Source organism: Chaetodon auriga, chromosome 2 (assembly GCF_051107435.1).
Source record: "Chaetodon auriga isolate fChaAug3 chromosome 2, fChaAug3.hap1, whole genome shotgun sequence".
Taxonomy (NCBI): domain Eukaryota; kingdom Metazoa; phylum Chordata; class Actinopteri; order Chaetodontiformes; family Chaetodontidae; genus Chaetodon; species Chaetodon auriga.
Genome location: NC_135075.1, coordinates 4104706 through 4128491, shown reverse-complemented (window position 1 = coordinate 4128491; position 23786 = coordinate 4104706). Strand labels below are relative to the sequence as shown.

At 41.2% G+C, this 23786-nt stretch overlaps 2 protein-coding genes across 4 annotated transcripts; both read right to left on the bottom strand.

Moving 5' to 3' along the window:
* Positions 1 to 792: 792 nt before the first annotated feature.
* cass4 (Cas scaffold protein family member 4) lies at positions 793 to 13593 on the bottom strand. Its single transcript, XM_076746200.1, has 7 exons — positions 13411 to 13593; positions 5073 to 5486; positions 4305 to 4385; positions 4077 to 4193; positions 2157 to 3473; positions 1963 to 2028; positions 793 to 1759 (listed from the first exon to the last, which is right to left on the bottom strand). The coding sequence occupies exons 1-7, from the start codon at positions 13411 to 13413 to the stop codon at positions 1343 to 1345; spliced, it is 2415 nt and encodes an 804-aa protein (XP_076602315.1). The 5' UTR covers positions 13414 to 13593; the 3' UTR covers positions 793 to 1342.
* An 808-nt stretch (positions 13594 to 14401) lies between these two features.
* Positions 14402 to 21852, bottom strand: cstf1 (cleavage stimulation factor, 3' pre-RNA, subunit 1). 3 transcript variants are annotated; one of them, XM_076744962.1, is made up of 6 exons: positions 21765 to 21852; positions 21185 to 21404; positions 20819 to 21096; positions 20536 to 20733; positions 18892 to 19282; positions 14402 to 15086 (listed from the first exon to the last, which is right to left on the bottom strand). In XM_076744962.1, the coding sequence occupies exons 2-6, from the start codon at positions 21351 to 21353 to the stop codon at positions 14827 to 14829; spliced, it is 1296 nt and encodes a 431-aa protein (XP_076601077.1). In that variant the 5' UTR covers positions 21354 to 21404; positions 21765 to 21852; the 3' UTR covers positions 14402 to 14826. The 3 variants fall into 3 exon arrangements, with proteins under 3 accessions (XP_076601077.1, XP_076601081.1, XP_076601090.1); XM_076744966.1 differs by having other exon boundaries at positions 21802 to 21847; XM_076744975.1 differs by lacking the exon at positions 21765 to 21852 and having other exon boundaries at positions 21185 to 21489.
* Positions 21853 to 23786: the final 1934 nt, after the last annotated feature.

Here is a 23786-nt window from a genome sequence, read left to right as displayed (position 1 = left end):
CTATTTATCTTTTCAGTCTTTTAAATACATATATTGTAAGTTGCATTGGATAAAAGTGTCAGTTAAATGAATGAAATGTAATGACTGAAAAATTATCAGAGCTCTGCAACATTTTTGAAATTTTGTTTTAAATTCTTAAACACTTGCTACCTTTTGGGTGTGTTATGCCTAAATTGCAAAATATTTTATTTAAAGCAATACTCTGCTGTCATTATGCCCACGTTATTTTAATGAGAAGATTTATTTTTGAAAAGGGTGTAATCTATTAATACATGTACACAATCATGCAAATTTCATAATACACGTAGTCTGAAAGTTAAAGGTCCACATAGTGCTGGCATCCTGTAGGCAGAAATGGGTGGTAAAGGGTTAACTGTAGACAAAATTGTGTGCATTAGTGGGTTAAGCAAGAAACTGAAGTTCCACCAACCTCAGGGTTCCTGTTCCGAAATGTCAGACTTGTTATCTCCCTTTAGACATGGTACAGTGAAAAAGATTACTTCCACTTCACTGAGCAATAACAATATTTAATTGCAGTTATTATTGCGCTTTCATAAAGTTGAAGAACTTACAAGAGACAGATTTCAAGACAAGATATCCTGACCTTCATTCCCTATGGATAAAACTCCAAGAACGCTGTATCCTACATTTCCCGTTATGCAACAAACAGCATCTTGAATCCTCTCTGCCTGGTAAACACCCTCATCTTTCCAACTCAATGGCCCCAGTTTGTAATGCTCTGTCTCTTATAAAGTTCTCCTATGTTAACATCAATAAAAATTCCACATGTGTTGTACTCTGTGTCTTTTATCAAGAAAAGTTTGGGAATGCATTACACAATTTTTAGAATATTTACATAGATATTCACAAAAAGTAGACTCTATCAAACTACTACCCTGGAGAGTACACATCTTACAAAATAAAGTAATAAGATACTTAAAACATCCACATAACAAATAATATTCAGAGAATATAAAATAGTTGTAACTTATATAAAACAAATTATATTTTATAATTTATATTTAAAATTGCATTATAAAATTGGCTTGAGTACAATATCCTAAATGTGCAATTTATTGTTGAAGTCTTTCATCTTAGTTCAAATACAATTCCATATCTTAATTGTTCTGCTCATCGACTTCTTCTAGCATCATTAACATTTTAACCAGTACCTGCATTCATCATGATAACAACATTCAGCAAAAAGCAAAGGTCTTTTTGGCTAATGAAGCTTGAATGTAGTTAAATATGAAATGAATGAAAAAGGAACCCACTCAATGACGATGAATAAACCAATGTCTTTTGCTGTACAAACAAATCAATATGCTTGATGCATGTGCTCTCAGAGGTCAAGTGATATCCGAAAGTGCTGCGCTCTTTGGGCCAGTTCTTTTGCAAACTCTTGAGCCTCATGCAGAGCTTGTCTATCCGGGAAGTGCAGTGCAGCCTTCTTGGTGGCCACAGCCAGCTGCTTCAGGAGAGCACACAGGTGGTTACTCTTACACAGAAGGCTCTGGCTGGACCCTCCACGTTGGGCCTCCCTGCACAGGGTGTCCACCAGTCTCTGGCCCACCATGATCACCAGCTTACTTTGTGAGATGAATTTTTCTGGTGGCTGGCCATCTCGAAGACTGCCTACAAATCCACCAATGGCCTTCTGGAGAGCACCAAAGTAAAGTCGACAATGCTCTGACAGGGAGGGTAGCTGATGTTCTTCTGTGCCACTGCTGGACTCAGAGGAATGGCGTTTGTTATCAGCCTGAGTAGTGGAGAAATGGAACAAAGAAGGTGAAGATAGCCACATATCATGTCTTCCACACTACTGTGTTTCCTGATTGCAAGGAAAGGCTGGATAGCTACATTGCAGACAGATACACTATAAAAATCTAATTTTCATTTTTTTTATTTTCGTCATGCTCATGAAGTAGTAACAAATACCTTGAGTCAACAGGAGGTACTCACCTGTTCCTTGTTGACTGGTGTGACATTTTCTTTTTCCTTCTGCTGCTTCTCAAAGTCATTCTTAGTCTGAGGAATAGTCAGTATCAAAAATATTACATTAGTAAGTATTCTTTAGGCTTTCCTTTGTTAAAATCTCTTTATTCAGTTACCACAGTAACCTATATTATTTATGATAGAAGATTAGAGGCTTTCACCTGTAGCTCTACATAGTCATTGTCATCCTCCACTAAGTCGCCTCCTTTTTCATTTTCCTCAGGACTTTTCTTTGAGTCTGGCTGACTTATGGTGTTCAGAGGCTCTGGATCTTTCTGAGGGGCTCTGAAGAGAAGCTTGCCATTGGCATTGATGATTGACACCAGACGCTTCACATCCTCTGGAACAGTGCGTGCCACCATTACAAAGCGCTCCAGCTGGTCAGGTGTCTGGACCTGCCCCGGGTCCTGACAGAGTGTGTTGAGGGGCCAGCCAGCCATGTTCAGAGCACTTACTGTTTGTTGTAGGATCACACCTGAGTCTTCTACAATGGACAGCTGTTTATAGAGCCTTGTCTGAAGGTTAGCATCGGTCAAACGGCGGGCATTGCCCTTAACATCTAGGGCAAAGTTCAGAAAGGACATCAGAGAACATGCAATCCCCTCTGCTGCTTCTTTGATCTCCTTCAGGTGTTTCTCCAAATGTTCTTTGCTCCTCCAGTGACTGCTGACAAATTCCATGAGAAGGGGTACAGCTTTGCAAATGGACTCCTGTAGGTCCAGAAGTCTGCGGCAGGCTTCATCCTGGCAGAGCGTCACTTCTCGCAGAGGCTCAGGAGAGGAGGAGCTCAGAGCCAGAGAGTCACAGGAGCTTGTGGAGGAGCTGGAGGCTGTGCTGATTCTTTGACTGCTTGCTGCAGAGAGAGGTAAAGTTTTACCTTGCTCATCGTCTTCCTGTGCCAGTGACTCCCCACTTCCTGGAAGGTCATGGAAAGATGTACAGGCCAGGAAGTTCCTCATTCGCTGAAGGCGCACCCTTTTAAGTTCATGAGCATTATTTGAGTCACCCCTGCACTCTAGGGGTATATGGTCTCTGGGGGGATCATTGAGAACTCGGGTGAGGCGTTCCTCCTGAGGTGGAACTGCATAAACTAATTCCTCTGTGAGCCTCTGTGCTGGCGGCTTGTTATAAATGGGGACCCTTGGCAGCACTTTGGGGGGACTGGGGATGTCAAGAGAACAGGGTTTCGGTATATCATAAAGTGAAGGAGTTGGACTGCCTCTTTGAATTGGCCAAGCATGTGCTGGAAGAGTGTCATAGAGCTGCCTGCAAATGGCTTTGGAGGGCATGGTATCATAGGAGCCTTGGGGTGGACTTTGTTTCTCAGGACCCACTGGTACATCGTAAATCCATTCAGGCTTGTGGGGGTTGGGAAGGGTGCTGTAGCCACTGACCACTTTCTGTTGGGCTTCTGTGACTGAGGGAACAGGGATGTCATAGTTTGGGTCCTGAGGTAAAGGTGGTGGAACTGCATACACCTGTGCACAAGAACAAAGTTGTCAATATCACAGTTATACAAAATGAAAAGGGCTTTAGAAATGAAGCAGGCATTCATTCTTAGTGGAAAGTAAGTGCTTCAATATGCTTCAGACAAAGTTCTTGTAAGATTGTCTAACAGCATCTAAACCCCCTGCCCCACACCTTCCCAATGTCAGAATTGGGTAGCCTGTCATACTTTGAATGTCTCTCTCAAGCTCTCACACAATTACTTGTCATAACTACAACTGAGTACAACACCACAACTGTCTTCGAGAAGAGACTGTCTGAAAGTACCACTATCTCCATTTGTACGATTTACAGTGTCAGGACCACAAAGCAAAGATAGGGCAGTGCAATACAGCCAGGAGGAGGCTGCAGGCTTTTCACCCCACCTTGGAGTGTTACAGTTTGGAACAGGTGTAAGGACTTTTGCCTTTAAACGTAGTTGGACATCATGTTGTATAAACTAGCTCATTTCAAGTATACTGAACCGTTAACATAGGTGAAAAATATTTAAAAAATGTGAAAGAAATACTGCATTTTAAAGTGAGCACATCATAGGTTCCTTGCATCATTAATCCCTCCAAATGTCTGAAACTTACGTAAGAGTCTCCTGGACTGCTACACCTTAAACTCTCCAGAGAGTCAAATCTTTTCTCCAGCTCTGAAATTGGAAGCAGTGAGTGTGTTCGTGGCATATGTCCTGGAGTTGTTGATGCCTGAAAATAGAACATCACAGTAACAGTAAAGACATCAGAGCTGTACCCACTGAAGTGGTAAAATATCACTACTGTTGATGCATTTTGTTGTGTATGTTTTCTGGAGCTCACAGTGAAAAGAGAAGTTTTTCTTGCTTGGCTTGGGACATCATAAACCTCCACTTTTGAATGGGACACCATGCTGAAAGAAGGCTGCAGACAAAAAAGACAGGCTGTAATATTGGGGTTGACTGGAAACACTTGCATTGCTTTGATCAAAGCCGCATATACCCCACTGACCTCTACATCAACACATTTATGGGGACAGTGTTTGCTCTGAAGCCTGTTAAGAGTGCTGGAGAACCCCATTTTGCATGCACTTTGCCAATTAACGCACCTCCATAACAGAAACCATGCTGCTCATTGAATATTAGGTGGCTACTGCAGAAAGGAACTGGACTCCCCTGGAGCAGGAGAGGAAATGGTGAACATGTGGGTATATTTCTCCCCACCTTCTGCTGCACCGACACCCGTACAGACACTGTCTTTCTGGGATCCCTGGCGGCATGGGCTGCTGTTTGCAGTTAAAAGTGTCTGAAGTCTGTGTCTGTTTGTCTTTTACAGGCCCATAAAGACCCCGGTGCTGCATGCCTGTCCCCATGGAGAGGCCCCTGGTCCCCATCTGTAAGCTCTTTTGCCAGCAGGGGTTTCACAGCGTTGCATTTCTGCAACAGTCTACCTCTCTAATCATGAGAGTGAACACTTCCCAAGGAAAAGGACCAATTTTGACCTCAGACCAACAGACTACCATCTACATTTAGAAGATGTTAGTCTATTTTTTCCTTTTCTCTACACAAATTCAATCATATTTGTAGAAAAAACTATTTGTGCCATGTTTACCTCAGGTCCTTCTGTGCTGTATTTAAGTGCTGATGTGACTGGACTTTTTGAAGCTGATAAAGGAGTGGATGGGACCTTGTAGATCATGTCCATGCGTTCATAAGCTGAGCTGCTTGGGGGTCGTGGCACACTTGGGATCTGGTAGATATTTTGCGCACTGTCATCAGTTTTAGCATCAATCGATTGAGGGTTTTCTGTGGCATGGCTTAAGGGGCCTGCAGTGGTTCCAGTTTGTGGTAAGAGCTGCAGTCTATTTGCAGGGGCCAGGCCATGCCGTCCATAAAGAGAACACATCCACCATCCGCTGGTGCCAGCCACATTTTGATCCATCACTGTGACAATGTCCCCTTTTCTGAAGGCCAGCTCATCTGCACACTCTGCAGTGTTGTCATACAGAGCCTTTGCAAGTTTGTTCTGAAATAAAGAGAACATGGAAAAAAAAAAAGATTAGGAGGTAAAGCATACCTGTAGACATGTAGTGGGAGGCACATTTTAAATGAAAAGTAAGATACACAACAAACGACAGACAGTCATGTCAAAATTTTCGTATGCAACAGCTACCTGTGCATTGTCTTTCTACCATCTATTCCACTGGTCTGGACTGACATTTCCTTTTTTTGCTGCTGAAAGCCTATGACAACATTTCCGCTTGCAAAATGTTGCTGCAAGTTGCACATCTGAGTTGTCATCAAATTCACACTGACAAATTGCAGTCATTTTAGAAATCATTATTAACACAACTACTTGTTGCGTAGTCAGAGCTCTTTTTCTTTTGAATGAGATCTTTGCACTATATTTGCACTATTTGTGCTTCCTACAGAGAGGTAAATGGAAAAAGTGTCTTCAAAGCTTCCTCTTACAGGCTTACGAACATCATAATGATCACTGATCATTATGCATGCATGGCCTTTGCATGTTCCCCTGAGAATTCTTCACTGTCTCACTATGCAGCTCATAAACTGCCCTGCTCTTTTCTGTATGTGACAAATCTGTTTTGGCTGCATGCAATGACCACAAACACTGACTGAATTTCCTTCAATTCAGTGTTAACCGCTTTTCTGTGAAGGCTTGTGATGTACTGACCGAGACAAGCTGTGGATAATGAAACAACCAAAACCACGAGGCAGAACTGAAGTCACAGCCAGCAGGTTGTGGTTGGGCTGTGTAGCTACACAGAAAATTCACACTTATCTGATCAGTTTATCTTTTTACTTCTCATGAGAAACATGTGCTTAGATGAGCAGCTGCTGAACCGAATCCAACTGTAGTGTCGGAGGCTGCGCTGAGAAAGTGTGACATGATACGTATTGCTTATGTTATGACTTTTTCATGTCTACCTGCCTACATTCCAGTCTATTTATTTTATCACTGCTATACACCAGTCTACCACAGTAATCTATTCTATTTTATCACATATTAATTCTTTATCTATTCTACACGTAGTCCATCTGACTCCTATATTCACTTATTAACTCCTGCACTACATGTCTTATGTCTTAGATTCTTATTTTTGCTTTGATGATTTTCTTTTTATGCATATTGTATGAGCATCATTCAAGGGAGCCTGAGAACAAGAGTTTCATTGCCAGCAACTGCTTCTCTGATATTGCTGTGCATATGAGAGTAAAGAACTTGAATGGACAAAGCAAATTTTAAGGAAAATGTCAAACTGTCAGATTGCTTGCTTATTTATGTTTTTATTTTAGAGAATGATCTCCATAAAATGCTAACAGGACAATATCAGTAATATCAAAAACAGTTCTCACTAATAGTTACATAGTTTATCTTCTGGAATTTAATGTATGCAAATTAAAACAATGGACACTCATTAGGAGTCCTCTTTTATCATTGTTTGCTAGTCATTTTTTCACTTTGCGACTCATATTTTCACATTGTTATATCATATCTTCCATTAAATATTCTTAGCCACACTATTGGAACAGCTCTAGGGATGCAATTTTAGCAGGTCTGCTGGTTAGTCGGTCCACTGCTTTGGCCAACGCTGAAATATTTGGTTATTTAAATGAAGTGGTACAAAATTCTGTGCATTCATTGTTCCTTGATGGTAAATCGATTATTTTAATGCCTCAGTGACTTTACAGTCATCTATGTGTTCCAGATGATCAATTGTAATACCTTTAGTTATTCTCAGATTTCCAACACTTTGGTGTATGACAAAATACTAGCAAAACCAATGGCATTCACTTCAATACAGAAACATAAAATGGAAATAATCAAGTGTCGTACAGGTATCTCAGAATTGACTTCCAGAGTAAAGATACTTGGTTACATTCCATCACTGACACATATCAAGAGAGGTCCAAGATGGAAATGCAAGACACTACAGCAATAATGGCATAGACAGCTCCGTGACAAAACAAACACACCACACACACCCACACACACCCACACACAAACACCATCCTCAGCTGATGAGCGTGTGTTGGGGGGGTTCTGCTGGCTCTGCCCTCTCTCTGAGGGTGAATCCTCTGCAACAAAGAGCCCATTCACCATCGGAGCCCAACACGCTCAGCACCTGTTGTGATGCAGGCCTGTGGACCACGCTAACGGCAGCAGACAGCACACACACTCACAGATACACACACACACCAATCCTCGGCAAACTCCTTGCTTAATCCTCTGGGTCATACTACAGACATGCAAGTGAAACACATAGGTCAGATGACAGTCAGCGAGCGAACCACTAAGATTTATGTTGGTGTGTTTTGTCCTGGAGATCATCAGTGTACACTATCCTAAAATGACATTAGCCATTGACACTGTGTTTTATCCATGTAGGTCATGATAAGATGTGCGTGTTAACAGCCTGCAGAGTTTTGTGCCTAATATTGCAGAGGGCAACAAACGCCGTTAACCACAGCCACTTGTGTGACCTCATTATTGGTGACAATTTCTTTTCACCAAATTCTATATCCACTGCTGTCAAACTGCAACCCAGCATATGAAACTTTCAAATTCAGGTCACTTGTCCAGAGCAGATGCCCCCGCCTCGTGCTGTGTTTACTGGTATCCGTGATTCTCTGTCTGCATGTTGATCGCTGAGTACAGTAACAAAGTCTGATTCAGCTGTGACTCTTTTGGATTCCTGCACACGCCTGCTTGTGCAGATCAGCCCCTCTGACAGCTGGCCTTCAGCACTTTAAATGCACAGCTGTCTCTGCCTCTCCCGTCTCTCTGCCCCATCCTGTTCACAAATTAACATCGGCCCGTCAGAGGCAACGCAACAAATGCTTTCAAAAGTCCCATATAGGAGCTTCTGTTCAGACTATAAGCCACATCAAGCCAAATTAAGCAATGGAACCAAACTCAGCTATTTCAAATCAATACGAGACTGGATGTAGAGCAGATTATTGTTTTCATTTTCACTGTTTGCTTTAAGTCAGGGAGATGACAATTTTCTAGCTGCTAGATTCCTTGTTAGATGATGCTAAACTATTGTTTCATGCCAAAAAAAATTTCTTCAACTGACTGATGAAAAACAGTATAGCATGCCAATCACAACTTAAAAGGCCTCCAAGCTGATGTCTCTTTTGTTCAACCAACAGTCCAAAGAAATTCAATTTGCATTGTTATACAGAAAAAAGCAGCAAAAAAGCTGCACTTTTGCATGATAAATGACTTAAAGCAGAACTATGTAACGCTTGCTGAACAGCAGCCACAGCAGCTATAAATGAATATAACGAGATAATGCTAAATGTGAAAACTTACTGAAACAGTGGCAGAAGTGGAGGAGTCAGAAGTGACTCAGTAACATCTGTTTTACAGTATATGTACCTAAAGATAGCTAAGAATAATGACATGAGCTCCTGATCATACCAGGCCAGGCTTTAGCAGGGTGTTTTAAATTGCTTAGGAATTTAATTTTTCATATATAAAAGAAAGAACACGTCTTAACTTCCTACTACTTTCCATGAAAGCTACACAATCAAGCTTTCAAGTATCAATCAATCGATCATCAAAATTGGTAATGAGTTCAGTCATTTTTAAGTGACCTAAGCAATTTATCCTCAGTGCATTTAAATTCAAGCCAGGAAATGGCCATTCTGAAAGAGTGACGCTTTTGGGTAATTGCAAACCTTTTCTCATATAATCAGAGAGCACCTGCAGAGACACACTATTGGATCAACATAACAAGAACGTCCAGTCCCAGACAGCCTCTGGAACAGTAAGCAGTCCAGGAAGTGGTTCCCAGTGTGGGAACGACACCCTCTTGGTTCGCTCTGACCTTTTGCCTCTTGACAGCCTGGGCGCGAACCTGGGGTCAGGTCAGCACCTCATCCATTATGCATTCAGACACATGCCAGGTCCAGCACAACACCCACGGTGCCAGTGAGCAAATCTGTCACAAATGACTTAACGTTCACGAAAATTTAGAAAAATGCTTATTTTCCCAGACAGAGTGGCGGGAGGAGGGTGTTCAAGATGAGGCAGAGCGCATAGTTAAGATAATTTCTTTTCTTCAATTTGGACAGGAAGTCAGCCTGTAAATATGACATATTAGACTTTCCCACAGTATCTTAGATACAAAGATGGGGGCAGGGGGAGAGACAAGGAGGAGAGACAGAGACAGACAGACAAACAGACGGAAAAACTTTGAAGGAGAGATGTGGTGTCCCCGTAAATTATTTTCTGACATGTTGGGAATTCGTCCCTGGTCGATCAATTTTATCATCTTAAATGATCCTCAGATGTGATCCATGGAAAATCACCTTTGTCAACCATCTCTCCAACCAAAACAAATCCAAGAGGAGGCTGTGGAGACTAATTCAGGCTTTGTGGCAGTGACACTGACTCGCTTACAGCTGCCCTGGTATTTCCTGTATGGGAACTGGTGAGAACTGTGTCAAAATCTCCTACAAAAACTCACAACTGATGAAAACTTTGAAGGACTTTTTAGTGGACAAGCAACATTCCACATAGAAAGCTAATCCTCTAACAATACAACACTAAAAAAAAAACAGCCAGTGGACTTAATACGCTTCGAAACTAAACAAAAAAGCCTAAAAGATGGGTGAACTAATGTAATGTGCTACCGGGATGTAGATGCAGATGTTTATGCACTGTTAATGTGTGTAATTGAATCCGTTTGACTAGAGAGGAACTAAGCATACTGTTGGACAAAAGAGATGAGGTAGAGGACAGAATGAGTTTTTATGAGAAACTGCAAGATTAGTGCAGGAAAGCTGCTTTTTTAAAGGCAGACTCTGAAATTTCTGAAGAACAGATAACTTAAATCCTTTAATTATAAATGAAAAGTTCAATTCATAAGCAAAAAAAAAAACACCATTTGTCAGTTCAACACACTCAGTGGCTATTCTGCTTCACTTTGTCTGGTGTTACCAGAATCTTAAAGAGGCTAACGTTAGCTAAAGTCATGGTGTGATGGTCTCATTCTACTCACTGTCAGTCAAAAGAATCTTAAAAGAGCTTCAACAGAGCTTCTTTTTCTTTTCTTTTTTTCATACGTACAAATATGTGAGTACAATAAGTCATTATTGAATTACATTTTGTCAGCAAACAGGGTGTTTCTATTCAAGTTTTAGCAATACTTCTAAATTCATTAGGCTCCAGAGTTGACTGGCAGTGATTATGAGCCCAATTTCAGACAAAAATGTGATCACTTTGCAGCAGACTTTCAACAAACAGTAGAAGAGATTTGAGCCGTGGTTCAGCTATCTGAAGATTTTTAGAGAAGTATGAAAGTCGGCCAACAAAAAAAAAAAAAAAAAAAAGCAGATTCAGCTTAATTTCAGAGTGTATGATTAGGGCTGCAAGACTGCACGTTTGTGTTAAAAGAAGAGGTCTGCATTCTTTACCTGTACGTTAGAACAGAATGTAAGGAGCTACCGCACTGTGCTGAGTCCTGTCAGTCACCACAGGACAGTTTGATGTTTGGAGGTGCAGCAGTTAGCAGTGGATGACAGACTGGACAATGTGAGCAGCAGCAGATAACAAGCGGGTTGCAGGCTCACTGCTCCGTGGCAGGAACTTATCTCACCCCTCACACTCTGGTTTTATTTATACCCACACTTCCTCAGTCTCATTTTCTGTCGTTTGACACAGTGAACATGTTCACTATGCAGTCACTTTATTTGGAGCTGCTACTATGTTTAAGAGCATGTTGGGTGGTTGAGATCGTGTGAAACGCTTCTGGGCTATTCTTGTGGTCAGAATGAACATAGGTTGCTGCTTTCTTTTGGAAAGAATACTACAATGACATTAAAAAATCTGGGAAATTTGGCTTTTTGTATGAGCCTATACACTGTTGATAACTTTGTGTTGATAAGTGGATCCCTGCAAAATGAACAAGCACAGCAATGGCAGTGAAGACAAGTGATGACATAATGTCAACTGAGCAACCTCTGATGAAGACCATGTGAAGAGGGGAAGCTAATAAGTGCATGAGTGCCCTTAAGTTAAGATTTTTTGTCAAACTACTGTCTTCAAAGTCAAGAGTGAACTTTCACCATCAAGTGAAAAAGAGAATGTTAGCAAACACGGATGTAAAAAATGTGGGTTTCAAAATATTCCAAAAAATGATTTCAATCTTTTGTCAAAGGGTCAAAGGGAAACACACAATGCAAGTTTACAATCACTGAATGTAAACTTGCTTATTTGCACATCCAGCAGACAAGGAACAACATTAGCATTCATTTAGTATTCGAGTCAGTTGGCATATATCCTCAAACTCTTTGGCTGCCAGGATGAATGATGGGACAGATTAATAACCCTCAGCAGTTAAGCACATGGACAGTGGCTGAATAACATAAAGGACAGATGGTGAATTAGGACCCCCCCAAAAAAAGATAAAAAAAAAAAAATAATAATTAAAAAAAAAAAAAAAAAAAGAATTTCAACTTGTTTGAGTGGGATGTGAGGAGGATGCTGCCACTTGTCCGTGCCAGCCTCCTGCTGTGTAAGGCCTCATGACTGTCTACTGACTCCTGCTCTCAGATGATAAAAACAGGCAGCAGCGCAGCACACGAGGCATCCCAAAATAGCTCTCAATGAACTAAAAAAGATGTAAATTCCAATACAAAACAGCTTTGCAGAACGGAAATGAGATTGCTTAAACTGAGTTAGTCATCAACTAACCCAGTCCATTTTTTTCGGAGCAGCGATGAATAAGATGAGCTCATTTGTTGCCTTGCATGGGAAAATGTCAGGATGATGCATATCCTTTCCCTCCGCTGAGCAACAGATAGGACCTGGGACAATTATGCTTAGCTTATCACGTGGAGGCTTTTTAGACATTTTCCACTCAAAGACCCCCAAATCAAACAATGACTGGGCTGGTAGGCCCCAGTCTGAGAGAAACTTTCCCAGAAGCGCAACAAAATGCCGTGCAGAGATGTTCTCTACTTTCAAAAAGGTGAGGAGAAACTGCAGAAGAAGAGTCAGACCTTCTTTGAATCATTTCTCCATCTGCTGTTGGCAACCTTGCAGTGCCATGTAGTTACTCTGGGAACCCTTTAACGTGCTCCCCCCCCCCCACAAAAACTGCTGCAAATACATCTATTGATAATTTTGTAGTTAAGCTGCAAAATAAGTTCACCAGCGATAAGTTATCAAACTTCTGCAACTTCCACCCAATCAGTAACAGGCCAGCTGTACGATTAAGGAGGAATCAAGCCGGACCAAGAATACGAGGTGAGGTGAGTATGTTAACCAAACCAGCCACAAGAGGTTCACCCCCCCCCCCCCCCCCCCCCCACCCACAAGAAGTACAAAAGAAGCATAGAGAAGAGAAAAAAAAAACATGCAGGCACTGTGATCCGCTGTTTGAATGCTGAGAGCTTAAGATTTACAAGTGACACATTTATTGGTGTTACAATGCATAAACTAATGTGAAATAAACCAAATGAACATGCACAGATTCACATGTACAAAGTGCAACATTTAAGAAGTGAAACATCTGCCTAACATTCCAATTATCTGCTCCTGAGCAGCCTGAGTTGATAATCGCACGTCTAAAGGCTCGCGTGTTAATAAGGCTCATAAAGTTTCACTCTCAGCTCCGTGTCAGGGTCGGCCCTCTCAGGTTACAGCCTACAGTAGAGCAGGTCAGAGGGGCCGTGTGTAGAAATAGGTGGTAGCTGACACCGCAAGTTAAAGTGAAATCCAAGCAGGTGGTCCACAGGGACATTCCTCTGGACGAGCAACAGTAAGCAACAGAGAAAATACAAAAGACATCATGGTATACACTCAAAACCGACATTATAGAGCATTCACAATAAAAGTTGACTGAGTTGTAACAAAAGGTATATGGAATTTGTAATTGTGGAGTCAAAGGCAGTGGAGCAGCTGAAGTACTCACCATGTTTGTTAAGCAGTTGTGCTCAGGGTCCACACAGAGAAATAAGTCCGTCCACAGGGGGTCAGTTTTCAGTGAGCCATCTCAACAATGAATGTGTGTGAAAACTCTGGGGCTTTACTCCTCCTGTGTGTCTCACAGCATATTGTCTGAGCTGTCACTGAGAGCACGACTGTTTTACACCATGGGCGGAGAAACTGAGGTCCATGTCATTGATAGAGCTGCTTTCCTGCAGCCTCATTGGCCAGAGAGAAACCCTCTTCTCTGCAGCTGCCCCCCCCCCCCACTGCTTCTCTCATGCTGCTCTACACTCTCTCTCCCCTCCATCTTTCTAGTAAAGCAGAAGTACATGGCATGTCACTAGTTTACGTTTCCAACTAACAGAGGGAATTTTTGACTATTGTTTTATTTTGCTTCCTCTTTCTTTTAAATTTGGCATAGTGCCCCATATGTGCCAGATTTACGGGTGGGGGGGGTTAAGTAGAAAATTCTTGTGGCTTTACTCGTTGTTGTCTGGACAACACAGAGAGCAGCGTCTGGGAGAGCTGGGTGGGGGGTTGGGGAATGCAGAGGAGTGATGGGGCAGGGTGACCTTCCAGTCCGAGGATGCAGGCTAAAGTCGAGAAAGAAACCAGCTTTTAGAAGTTCTTCTGAGGATGTCACTAAACACAACAGATTTTAAGATAAGAATATTTTACCAACAGAAAATTAATCCAACATTTCAAGTTTGGGCTTCTTCTCTTCTGACCGGTTTAAGAATGTAGCCAAAGACAGAAACAAACACCACAATGAGTAAATTCGCACCTACAATGAATATGGCAGTGTGTGTGCGTGTTGTGGTGTATCATTGCAGATTTGTGCTCCCTGCAGGTTGCTCACTTTTTGCAGCAACAACTGTGGTCTTAAAATATCTACAGGATATTGCCAAAGCTGTGGTGATGAGTTCTGAGGGGACTTTTCATTGTCGCATTCATAGAAGAGGCTTGTTCTTATTAAGCGTTTAATAAAAATCTGAATTACAACAAGGACATCGACAAAATACAAAAGTGGAAAAGCCAACAAACCAACTCTGCTGCCACTTAAAACACACAACTGAGAAATGTGAGGAGTTACAAATGAGGTTTCTTAGCAGTGAAAGAAGTTTTAAAGGTCAGACTTTTAATTTAGTTAGACAGAACATCCGTTCGTGAGTCCACAAAGTGTCATCATAAAGAGAAGACATCTAGAAAAATAGTGCCCTCACTGGTTGGAGAGATGGTGCAATGACTCTTTTCTTATGTAAAGTCCCACAGTTTCCACTGCACAGTTTCAAATGTAATAATAAAAATCAAAGACACCACAGAGGAGAAGACAGTGGTGAGTTCACTGAGGTCAGGGAGTCCAGCATCCTGTTTGGTTCTGACTGAGTCTGGATGCGTCTCAGTCTGTGGTGGTGCGGCGGTACCAGAAGCGGGCTCTGAAGTCATCGCTGCAGGTCATGAAGCCAGGATTGGTGGGCGAGTGGACGATGCAGCGGACGATGTTGTTGTGTCCCAGAGACAGCAGGTTTTTCCTCTCGGCCGTGCGTGAGTCCCAGCAGCACAGGCTGATGGTGCGCTCGTCTGGCAGCAGCACGTAGTCCTCTGTGTGGTTGAACACGCCCTGTGTACGATGCATCTGACGGCCGCTCAGCCCCGCACCTGCAACACGCAGGAGGAACATGTCACAGGGATCGCTAACACCACACCATTCCAATCAAATTAGAGCCAAAAGGCAAAGTTTTCATTCACGGTTTTTCTTTCCCACAAACCCGCAGTTTCCCAGAATTTTCTATGGCATTAACAGGAAAAATGGGGCCAGATTTACTATCAGAATACCGAGAAGCTTTTCAAAGGGGGGGGGGGGGGTCCTTGACAGAGGTAGATGAAAACAGGCGTCTCATTTCTCATGGGCAGTCATCGATTTGGTTGGCTGAAATGACAACTGTGAGCAGATTTCATCAACTGTAGCTAGCCAGCCAATGGAACAAATGTTAACTCAATGAGTTGAACACAATCTCCAGCTGACTTTGTAATGCATAGAGCTTATCTCATTTTAAAACCCTGTAAAGATACTTAATATATGCATTAGATGGCTACATACATGATAGCACGCCAAAAGCTGAAGACTAAAGCAGCAAGTCCCAGGCAAAAAACGGCATCCCTGCCATTTGGTGGTTCATGTACAAGACATGAAATAAAGAAAAAGAATTGCTCTTGTATTGCAGTATAGTGCTAGTTCACCCCAGCACTTGAAGTATAATACGGACAAATGTAACATCAGATAAATCTGATGAAGAGTGGGACAGAGATGGTAATGTTAGCCTACACTTCATGCAGCATCCTGGACCAGCTTCAACTCAGTGGGTACTGGACTGGATTTACTTCTGATCATAACCTGTCACCCTTCAGAAATGTGGAGCCTTGGAACAGACTCCAAAAAAGTCCCCAAAACGTAAAAAAAAAGCTGTTCAGGACAATATCAAGTATCTGCTGAGGTCAAGTATGACATCAGTGTTTGAACATGTTCCTGACTGACACACTCCACATTTGTAATTTCCTTAGTAGTTTACTTTATCACAATGAATACCTGGAATTGATCGTCATCTGTTGTGTCTATTCCCATATTTGTCATGGCCGAGGAGCCGGGTTGATAGATAGTTATCATGTCCAGCTATTTCTTATGCCATAAAACTAGAGTCATAGGTATTAAAGGGGCTCTGTATATCTGATGTGGATGTACACACCCTAAATTTAAAGCTCATCAGCCCTTTAACCCCAGAGTCCCTGTAATTACAAACCCAACATGCTGATGCACAAAGCCAACACAACAAACGTGTTAATACACTGAAACTTATTGTCACCTATTGCTGTATCTACAAAGTGTCTAATGCAACACAATGAAATCAGGTTTCTGTAGTGAAGGATCAAAAGCTCATTGTTCTAAACAACCAGTGAAAAATTCACTGCTCCAACTTTACCATGAGGTAAAGAGTGTTTTTCCTCTGCTGATTTTCTTAGAACTATTACTGTCAGAAAGCCTGAGAAGTTCAACACATGATGACATCATTGTCTTCTTTTCTAAATATTGACGTAGAAGAAAAATCCAGTGTTCATTCACTCAAAGGAGGAAAGGTGTCATGTGTCTGCCACGGCAAGGAATGCCCGCAGGCACTCAGTGCCACCATCTTTCAGTGAACCTGGCAAGCTTTCTTGCAACAATTATTAGAAGAATAACAACAGCGGAAGCTGCAACAGCCGTGTTCCTGATAATGTGGTCAGTGTGATGAAACGCTCACTCTGTAGTGTGTTATAAGATTTGTGGAAACACAGAGAAAACGTCACGTCTCTACATTCAAAGTACACCAGCACTCGCATGTTCTGCCAAAACTCAAATCTTTTGCTTGTTTGAAGATTCTGACACACAATTTTATCCCTGTTCAGGTTGGCGTTAACACAATGTGTGTCACAGTGACAGGTGATGTCATAGTGTTACTGAAAACAAATGTATATGACAAGAAATGAACCAGTTATTGCAGTGAAAAATATTTACCTAGAACATCAATACATTAAATAAATCAAACTCTTTTTCAGTCCTTAATATAATACTATAATTTCTGACCAAACTCTTCACAACTTAACATAGTTCAAATAAAAGCAATTCTTCACTACTCGGCTAGGGGGCACTGCTGTCCAATATAGTCTTCACAGGCTAATGAACACAGCACACATCAACCCTTGAATGCCTCAAAACAATGTCAACTTGGTGAGGATTGGCAAGAGAAAATAGAAAACATCTTAGATTGCACAAAAAGGTTTGAGGCCAAAGGTGAAATTACACTTTGCATCTTGCTGAGTGCATTCCTAATAAGGCTTTGTTTTTGATGCTACAAGTACAATTACTGCATTTCATGCTGTTCATACTGTTATCTGCAAGAAACTGGACATTCTATTTGATTCCATTCCACCAAGTGCATTTATTCTGTTTATTTATTTCGGTCTCCTCCCACTCACCTTATCTATGATTATTCTTGTCTCAACACACTTTGAAGTAATCACTTATGTTTGGTGTATGAAGTAATTATCTAGCATCTTTTAAATGTTTTTCATGCTTCACTTTGCATACAGTCAGTGTTTCCCCGATGATTTTTGTGATTTTCTAAGGTGTTCAGAGCACCTGCTGACTCCAGAGGGGCTTTAGACATATATTAGTGAGCAGCTGAAGAACGAGGTTAAATGAAACAGACAGCCTGTGTCCTGCGGTTGGTCTTTCCTCTCTCCTCTCTTTTTCTCTGTTGTCCTCTCACCCGTCCATACTTTCCTGTCTTACATGTACTATGTGTCATTCTGTCTAATAATGGAATACATTAGTCCAGCACTTCATTTGGCAACCTATAAGAAAGAAATCTAATAACTTGACAGAATAGTATGAGCATCATTTTACATTTAGTTTTATCTTGTATTCATTGCTGCTTTTTCTGTATATATTTTATGTCACTTTTTGTTTACTTTTTTAAATTCTTGTATATATTCTATGGTCATCCATACATTCTTTGTTCATTGCTACTGCAACAAAACAATTTCCCAGATTGGGATCAATAAAGAAGCAGTCTAAAGTCTAAAAGTCTAAAGTCTAAAGTCTATTGTGCCAAGTCTTTAAACATGTATCTATGACTTTGCATAAAGACAAAGAGAGTACCCCCCATGAAAAAGAGGAGTGGCTGACCAGTGAACTGTTTCGCGTCATTCCTATGTCATCGCTGAACTTTGTTATAGGCAGGCAGCAGAGCCTTCATTACTGTAGCTGTGCTGTCAAACAACCAATAACCAATAACAGATCTCTAAATAGTGGCAACGCCTGGATGTGTTTGATTTAGAATCCACGCTAGTCCCTGACTGCAGCTGCTTAAAGTTTATTGTGTTTGGGGAGATTTTTCTACAGCAGCGGCGCTGCGCTGTTGAATGCATTTAGAGAAACACTGTTAGCAGATGCTCATGATGTGTATAGTTTTTAAGATTACTTTTCTACTCTATGCATCCATTTTTCTACTTTCCTTTGCTGCTGTGACAATTTCCCTGTGTGGGTCTCTTATTTCATATGCTATGCTTTGGGACTGCCAAATTAGTTACCTCATCTATCTGACTCCTTTATTCTTGTTGATGTACTAAAAGTTGAGGATTTTTTTTTCAACTATATAGTCAAAATGCACTATTTTTAATTGATGTATGAACTGAATTGAAGTTGATTTGAACAAAGATGGAGCCAAAAACAATCAAATCAAACCAGCTTTGTATTGCAGCCTTTAAAAAAAATCTGTCAGTTTTGCATTGGATAATGAACCATATACCGAGATACTTTTAGAATCAGATGAAACGTTCCACCTTAAATATTAGGCATAATGTGTTCAAGTCAATTCTACCACATGACACTGCTGCATGTACTTCCAGCAAAACACATCCTCCTTACCTGTGTACTTGACCAGTGTCCGGCCTGTAGAGATCTCCCACAGTTTGACCACGGAGTCTTTGCCACTGGACAGGATGTATTTGGAGTTCTTGGAGAAGATGGCTGAGCAGACTTCAGCTCCATCGTGGGCCTTCTCGAAGGTGGTCACACATCGGTTTGAGACACCATCCCAGAGCTTGATACTGCCATCTTTGCTGCAGGTGACATAGCTGTTGGCGGTGGGGTTGTAGCTGACGCCGCTGATGGTGTCTGTGTGCTGGTCCAGCGGGTTGCAGGACACAAAGCACTGGAAGGTGTTGACATCGTAGAGGCGGAGGGTGGGGTGCTGCGTTCCCACCAATAGGAAGTCACCTGAAGGGTGGAAGGAGATGGAACGCAGCATTTCTGCTTCCTGTAGGGAAACAGATGATGATACAACAGAACTATAGCAGTCAACACAGTTTTACAAAATTGAAATGTTGCAATTTTCTAGGCCTTATTTACAGGTGCTTAGTCAGTTTCTACAGGGGATGTGTGCAATTAGTTGACTGAACGTTGCTACCTTCATCAGTCAGCACCAAAAATACTCGTCCGTTCAACTTATTATTTCTATTTTATCAACTGATACAAATTCCAGGATAATGTATTTACAATGAATGGCGGGTTTTCCATTATTTTGCAATTACTGTTTAATTTGTTAAAGTCTGACATATTTCAATCTCTTTGTTCATAATAATCATGTCATGATGTGAAAATACTCTAGCTCTACAGGCCATTTTTCTGCTTCTCTGATACACGCCCTCCCTTTTGCTCCTCTACCGATATTTTCACATCTAATTTGGTGAATCAAGGGTTTATTTCACCCAAACCAGAGCTGGTGTTGGAAACAGTGGAAAGATGAACCAGCAAGGTTTGCTGAGTTTTATTTTGTTCCTGTCAAGTTTGAATGAAAAGTATTTTACAATGATAAAATGACTGTTTCTGTCAATGGAGTCTGGTGGCTTTAGTGGGAGTGATATCACGGATGTTTCTGGTTAAACAAAAAGGATCTTACTCTAACAAAAAGGTCAGTGTCTGTAGGGATATCTCCATAATGTTGTCAGACACTTAGAACAACAGTCTGAGCCTGTCAGTTGCAAAATCAAGCACTTTTCACAGATGTATACTGATGGTGCACAAGGGGGATCACACTGCAGGCTGCCAGCTGCAGTGCTCTCGCTTAATACTGGAAAATTTCAAAAACTGTTGTCCACATAAGTTACTTGGGCACAAACACAAGGGTAAATAGGGTTCATAAACACGGACCATATCTGACCGCAATTTCTCCAAATTGTCTGGGACACTGAAATCTTCCAGGACACATGGACCAGAAACCCTGATGCCCACCACAAAGGGCCACACATTTCAGTGCATTTAAAATAAAATTTGGTTATTGAATAATGTTTCAGTTTCAAATAGATCTGATGGTAATACTTGTTTGGACAATATTTACCTTTAGAGATTAAACTGTGTTACAATTTGACTGTTTTCTGAGTGTTTTCTTACTTTTAGACTAGTTGACTTGTCTAAGTTTAAACATCAAGGAAATTAGTCGTTAGGAACAATTTCTACATAACTTGCCATTTCCACTTTAAACTGAATAATTGATTTCCTTTTCAAACCTACCTGTATGTATTTAAATGCTCTTTTTGCAGAGGGCTTGGAGTAGTCAAAGAGTTTGAGGGTGTAATCTCTTGAGCCAGAGGCTAGAATCTGTTCAGTTGGATGGAAGGCGAGGCAGGTGACTTCATCTACGTGGTCATACAGTGTTCGAATCACAGGGTGATTCTCCATGTTTTGCTGTGCTGTTTCGTTCATCATCACCTGATAAAATGAAAAACAAAAACAGGAAACATAAGCCTGCTGGATGAAAAATGTGTATTGTACTTTGGTCTCATATCTGCCTCACCTCAATAGGCATGGCACTCTTGGCCAGCATGCGTTCAGTATCCAGGATCTTGATGGAAGCGTCAGCAGAGCCAGTTGCAATCAGCTGGCCATCACGACTGTATGAAGCCACACGGCACGGACCCTTATGGGATGTCACATAGCACGTCTCATACTCTGATGCCTCTGGAGACATGGTCTGGACATCTGCATCAAATTCCAGATCAATTCCCACGCCAGGTGCCACTGTATCTGAGCGCCCAATGGCATACTGAACTGCACTGTCATCATTCTCCATCCCTGAAAAAGGTTGGAAATTATACAATTATGGCCTCCTGAACTCTCACACTTGGCTCAAACGTGCAGTCATGGAGAAAACAGATCTTACCTATCTTTGCCAGCTGCATCAGCTGCTCGGAGGGCGACACTACATTCTGTGGTTTGACCTCATTTATGAGACTGTTGGCGATATTGGTGTATCCATCATAGAGCAACTGGCTTATGATGAGCTTGTACAGATGCTGTCGGTCCTTCAGAGTTGGTTTAGGGCGATACATGATGGGTCAGGCTGACCAGAAGCGGGCCGTCAATAATGATAATTTAGCTAGCTGTAACAAAAACAAAACGTCAACAATTACTCTTATTACTACGATCGCTGCTGTTAAGTTACACCATTTTCATAAATGCAGTACGTTATCGTCGCAAACAGCAAGAGAGTTTGGTAACGTTAACGTAACTTATGATGGTAAGTTTCAAACACACACGGTTAGCTGTGACTATATGACCAGGTACAACGAATGAATGGAAGTTGTGCTTAGCAGTGCTGCTAATAACGTTAGCTTTGTTGTTACAGTTAAGACAGAGCAAAAACTGTCGCTGAAGCGCGGATAAAACCCCGAACGGGCTGGACGTCAGAACTATGCAGCAACAGCATTATGTACAGTTTAAAGACAAAAGAGGAATATTACCGTTCGCTATTATTTGTAAAACACAAAAATATCTAACCCTCCTCAAACTTCCAATGGCGCTCCGAGACCCAAACGTGCGTTACGTTTTACGTATTTGCGTACTACGTCACAGTACAGCCGCTTCTTCTTCTTCTTCTTCTTCTTCTTCTTCTTCTTCTTCTTCTTCTTCTTCTTCTACTGCACGTTGTAAATTTCGTTGTATATATTGTTTACTGCCACATCTTGTTTATTATCTATTTTTCACTCCTTATTGTTCAGTCTTTTTTGTTATTTACATTATTTTGTCTTTTTGTCCTCATTGAGCTGTATGTCTGCTTTTTTCTCTATACTGGTAGAATGTTTAAACCAGAGTACATTTTCTTGCATGTGCACACATATTTGGCCAATAACGCTCATTATCATCATCAGCCAGCATCTCCACTGTGTAAACCCTGAATTTAGTGGATGTTCTTTTGGTTGCAATCCTTTTGCTGAAATTGCCACTCCAAATCCTGTCACTGCCATCTCTGTTTTCTTAGCACCATCCATATAAATCTGTGTAAAATCACTGTAAAATCAAGCACTTCAATTTAATGTTTTCTTTCCTTTTTAACTCTAACAAATAGAGTGCCACGTGACCATCCATGGAGCCACGACCCAATAAACTACTGAAGGGCTTATCCTCAGATCAAATACACATTTCCCTCGTAATGATGAACAGTAACAGGCTTATCACACTTTTATTTTCTTCCAAACATAAAATCTTTTATCCAATTAGAAACCCTCCCACCAGTACCCATCTTATGCAGTGTAATTAACAATTCTGCCATGTGCTTCTACACTGTTTAAGTTATATTAAAAAAAACTGCAATTACTCATTTCAATCTCCAGCACTATCACTATACAACTAAATTGTGAAGATGTGCTGCTTCTCTCTGTTTGATATCTTATTTAAATAAATATCTATTCGATTTGGAGTTTTGGTCCATTTTATCGACTAAAACAAAAACCAACAGATTAAGGATTATGTAAAATAACTGTTCAGTCTGGTAGGTATTTTACCGTTTCAGTAAATCCAGTCGGCCTATGCTCATGACCCAGCAGAGGGTGCACAAATACAGCATCTCAAAGATATTAAAAAAAGTAAAGCTTCAAGCTTTTGCTTCGATTTTGATCTCAGTTTTGTTGCTGTAATACTATCACAGCAGTGGCTTTGCAAAAAGCATTTTGCTGAGCTGCATGCAGAGTAGAGACTGTGGTACTGATGGTAATGTCAGTAAGTCAGACAAAGACTGTGCTACAGTAAAACAGAGATAATTGCGGTTTACAGTTTAACACTGATAGGTATACATACTGTGTTTGACAGCTGGTAGTTGTAGTATTATTGGTAGTGGTGCTGAAGACAAAAGTGAGGGATGAGACTGCTATTCTTTAGCAACTGAAAAGGCATAAGTGAACATGTAAGTGGATATAGGCCTCAAGCAATCCAGCACCCACCCACACACAGTCTCTCTGTTGCCACCTCCTGCAATGTGGCTCGTCAGTTCAAATGCTGGCCAAAAAGACATGTACTGTAATCATGCAGATGGAGGCTTAGCCTGTTAGAGAGCTAAGCCCATTCAAAACATACATCTGTTATTTGTCATTTTATGTGCAAAAATGCAGCAAGGGACCCATTCAAACACCAATGAAGCAAACTGGATGTTTCCTTTGGTTACCTTCAATGTAGGAGAGAGTGAATGTAGAAAGAGCTTGTATATTGCAGTGTGCAGAGGCAGACAACTTCACAGTCCTCACAAAATTAGGGGGAAAGTGAGGAACTATTTTTCTCAAGTGATTGAAAATGTACTCAAACTGTAGGTATTGCACGATTGCATTAGCTTTTCAGCATTGTGTATTTCTAACTACTGGGATCATGTCAGCATTAGTTATCACTCTACATGTGTCTGATAATTCCATTCCATGGCTAAAAATACATGTATAGCTGTATTCACATGGATAAATGTCTACATAACTGCAACAAAACAATGCAGAGATTCAGCA

Bases quoted from the DNA above. Each gene is read 5' to 3' on its own strand.
- cstf1 (XM_076744962.1), bottom strand. From the start codon at position 21,353: ATGTATCGCCCTAAACCAACTCTGAAGGACCGACAGCATCTGTACAAG. The intron at 20,734-20,818 runs GTGAGGCAGATA...TCATTTTATCAG, and splicing joins AGAGTGCCATGCCTATTGAG to GTGATGATGAACGAAACAGC. The intron at 19,283-20,535 runs GTAGGTTTGAAA...GTTTCCCTACAG, and splicing joins GAGCATTTAAATACATACAG to GAAGCAGAAATGCTGCGTTC.
- cass4 (XM_076746200.1), bottom strand. The intron at 4,386-5,072 runs GTAAACATGGCA...TTTTGTCTGCAG, and splicing joins ACAGCACAGAAGGACCTGAG to CCTTCTTTCAGCATGGTGTC. The intron at 2,029-2,156 runs GTGAAAGCCTCT...ACTATTCCTCAG, and splicing joins ATGACTATGTAGAGCTACAG to ACTAAGAATGACTTTGAGAA.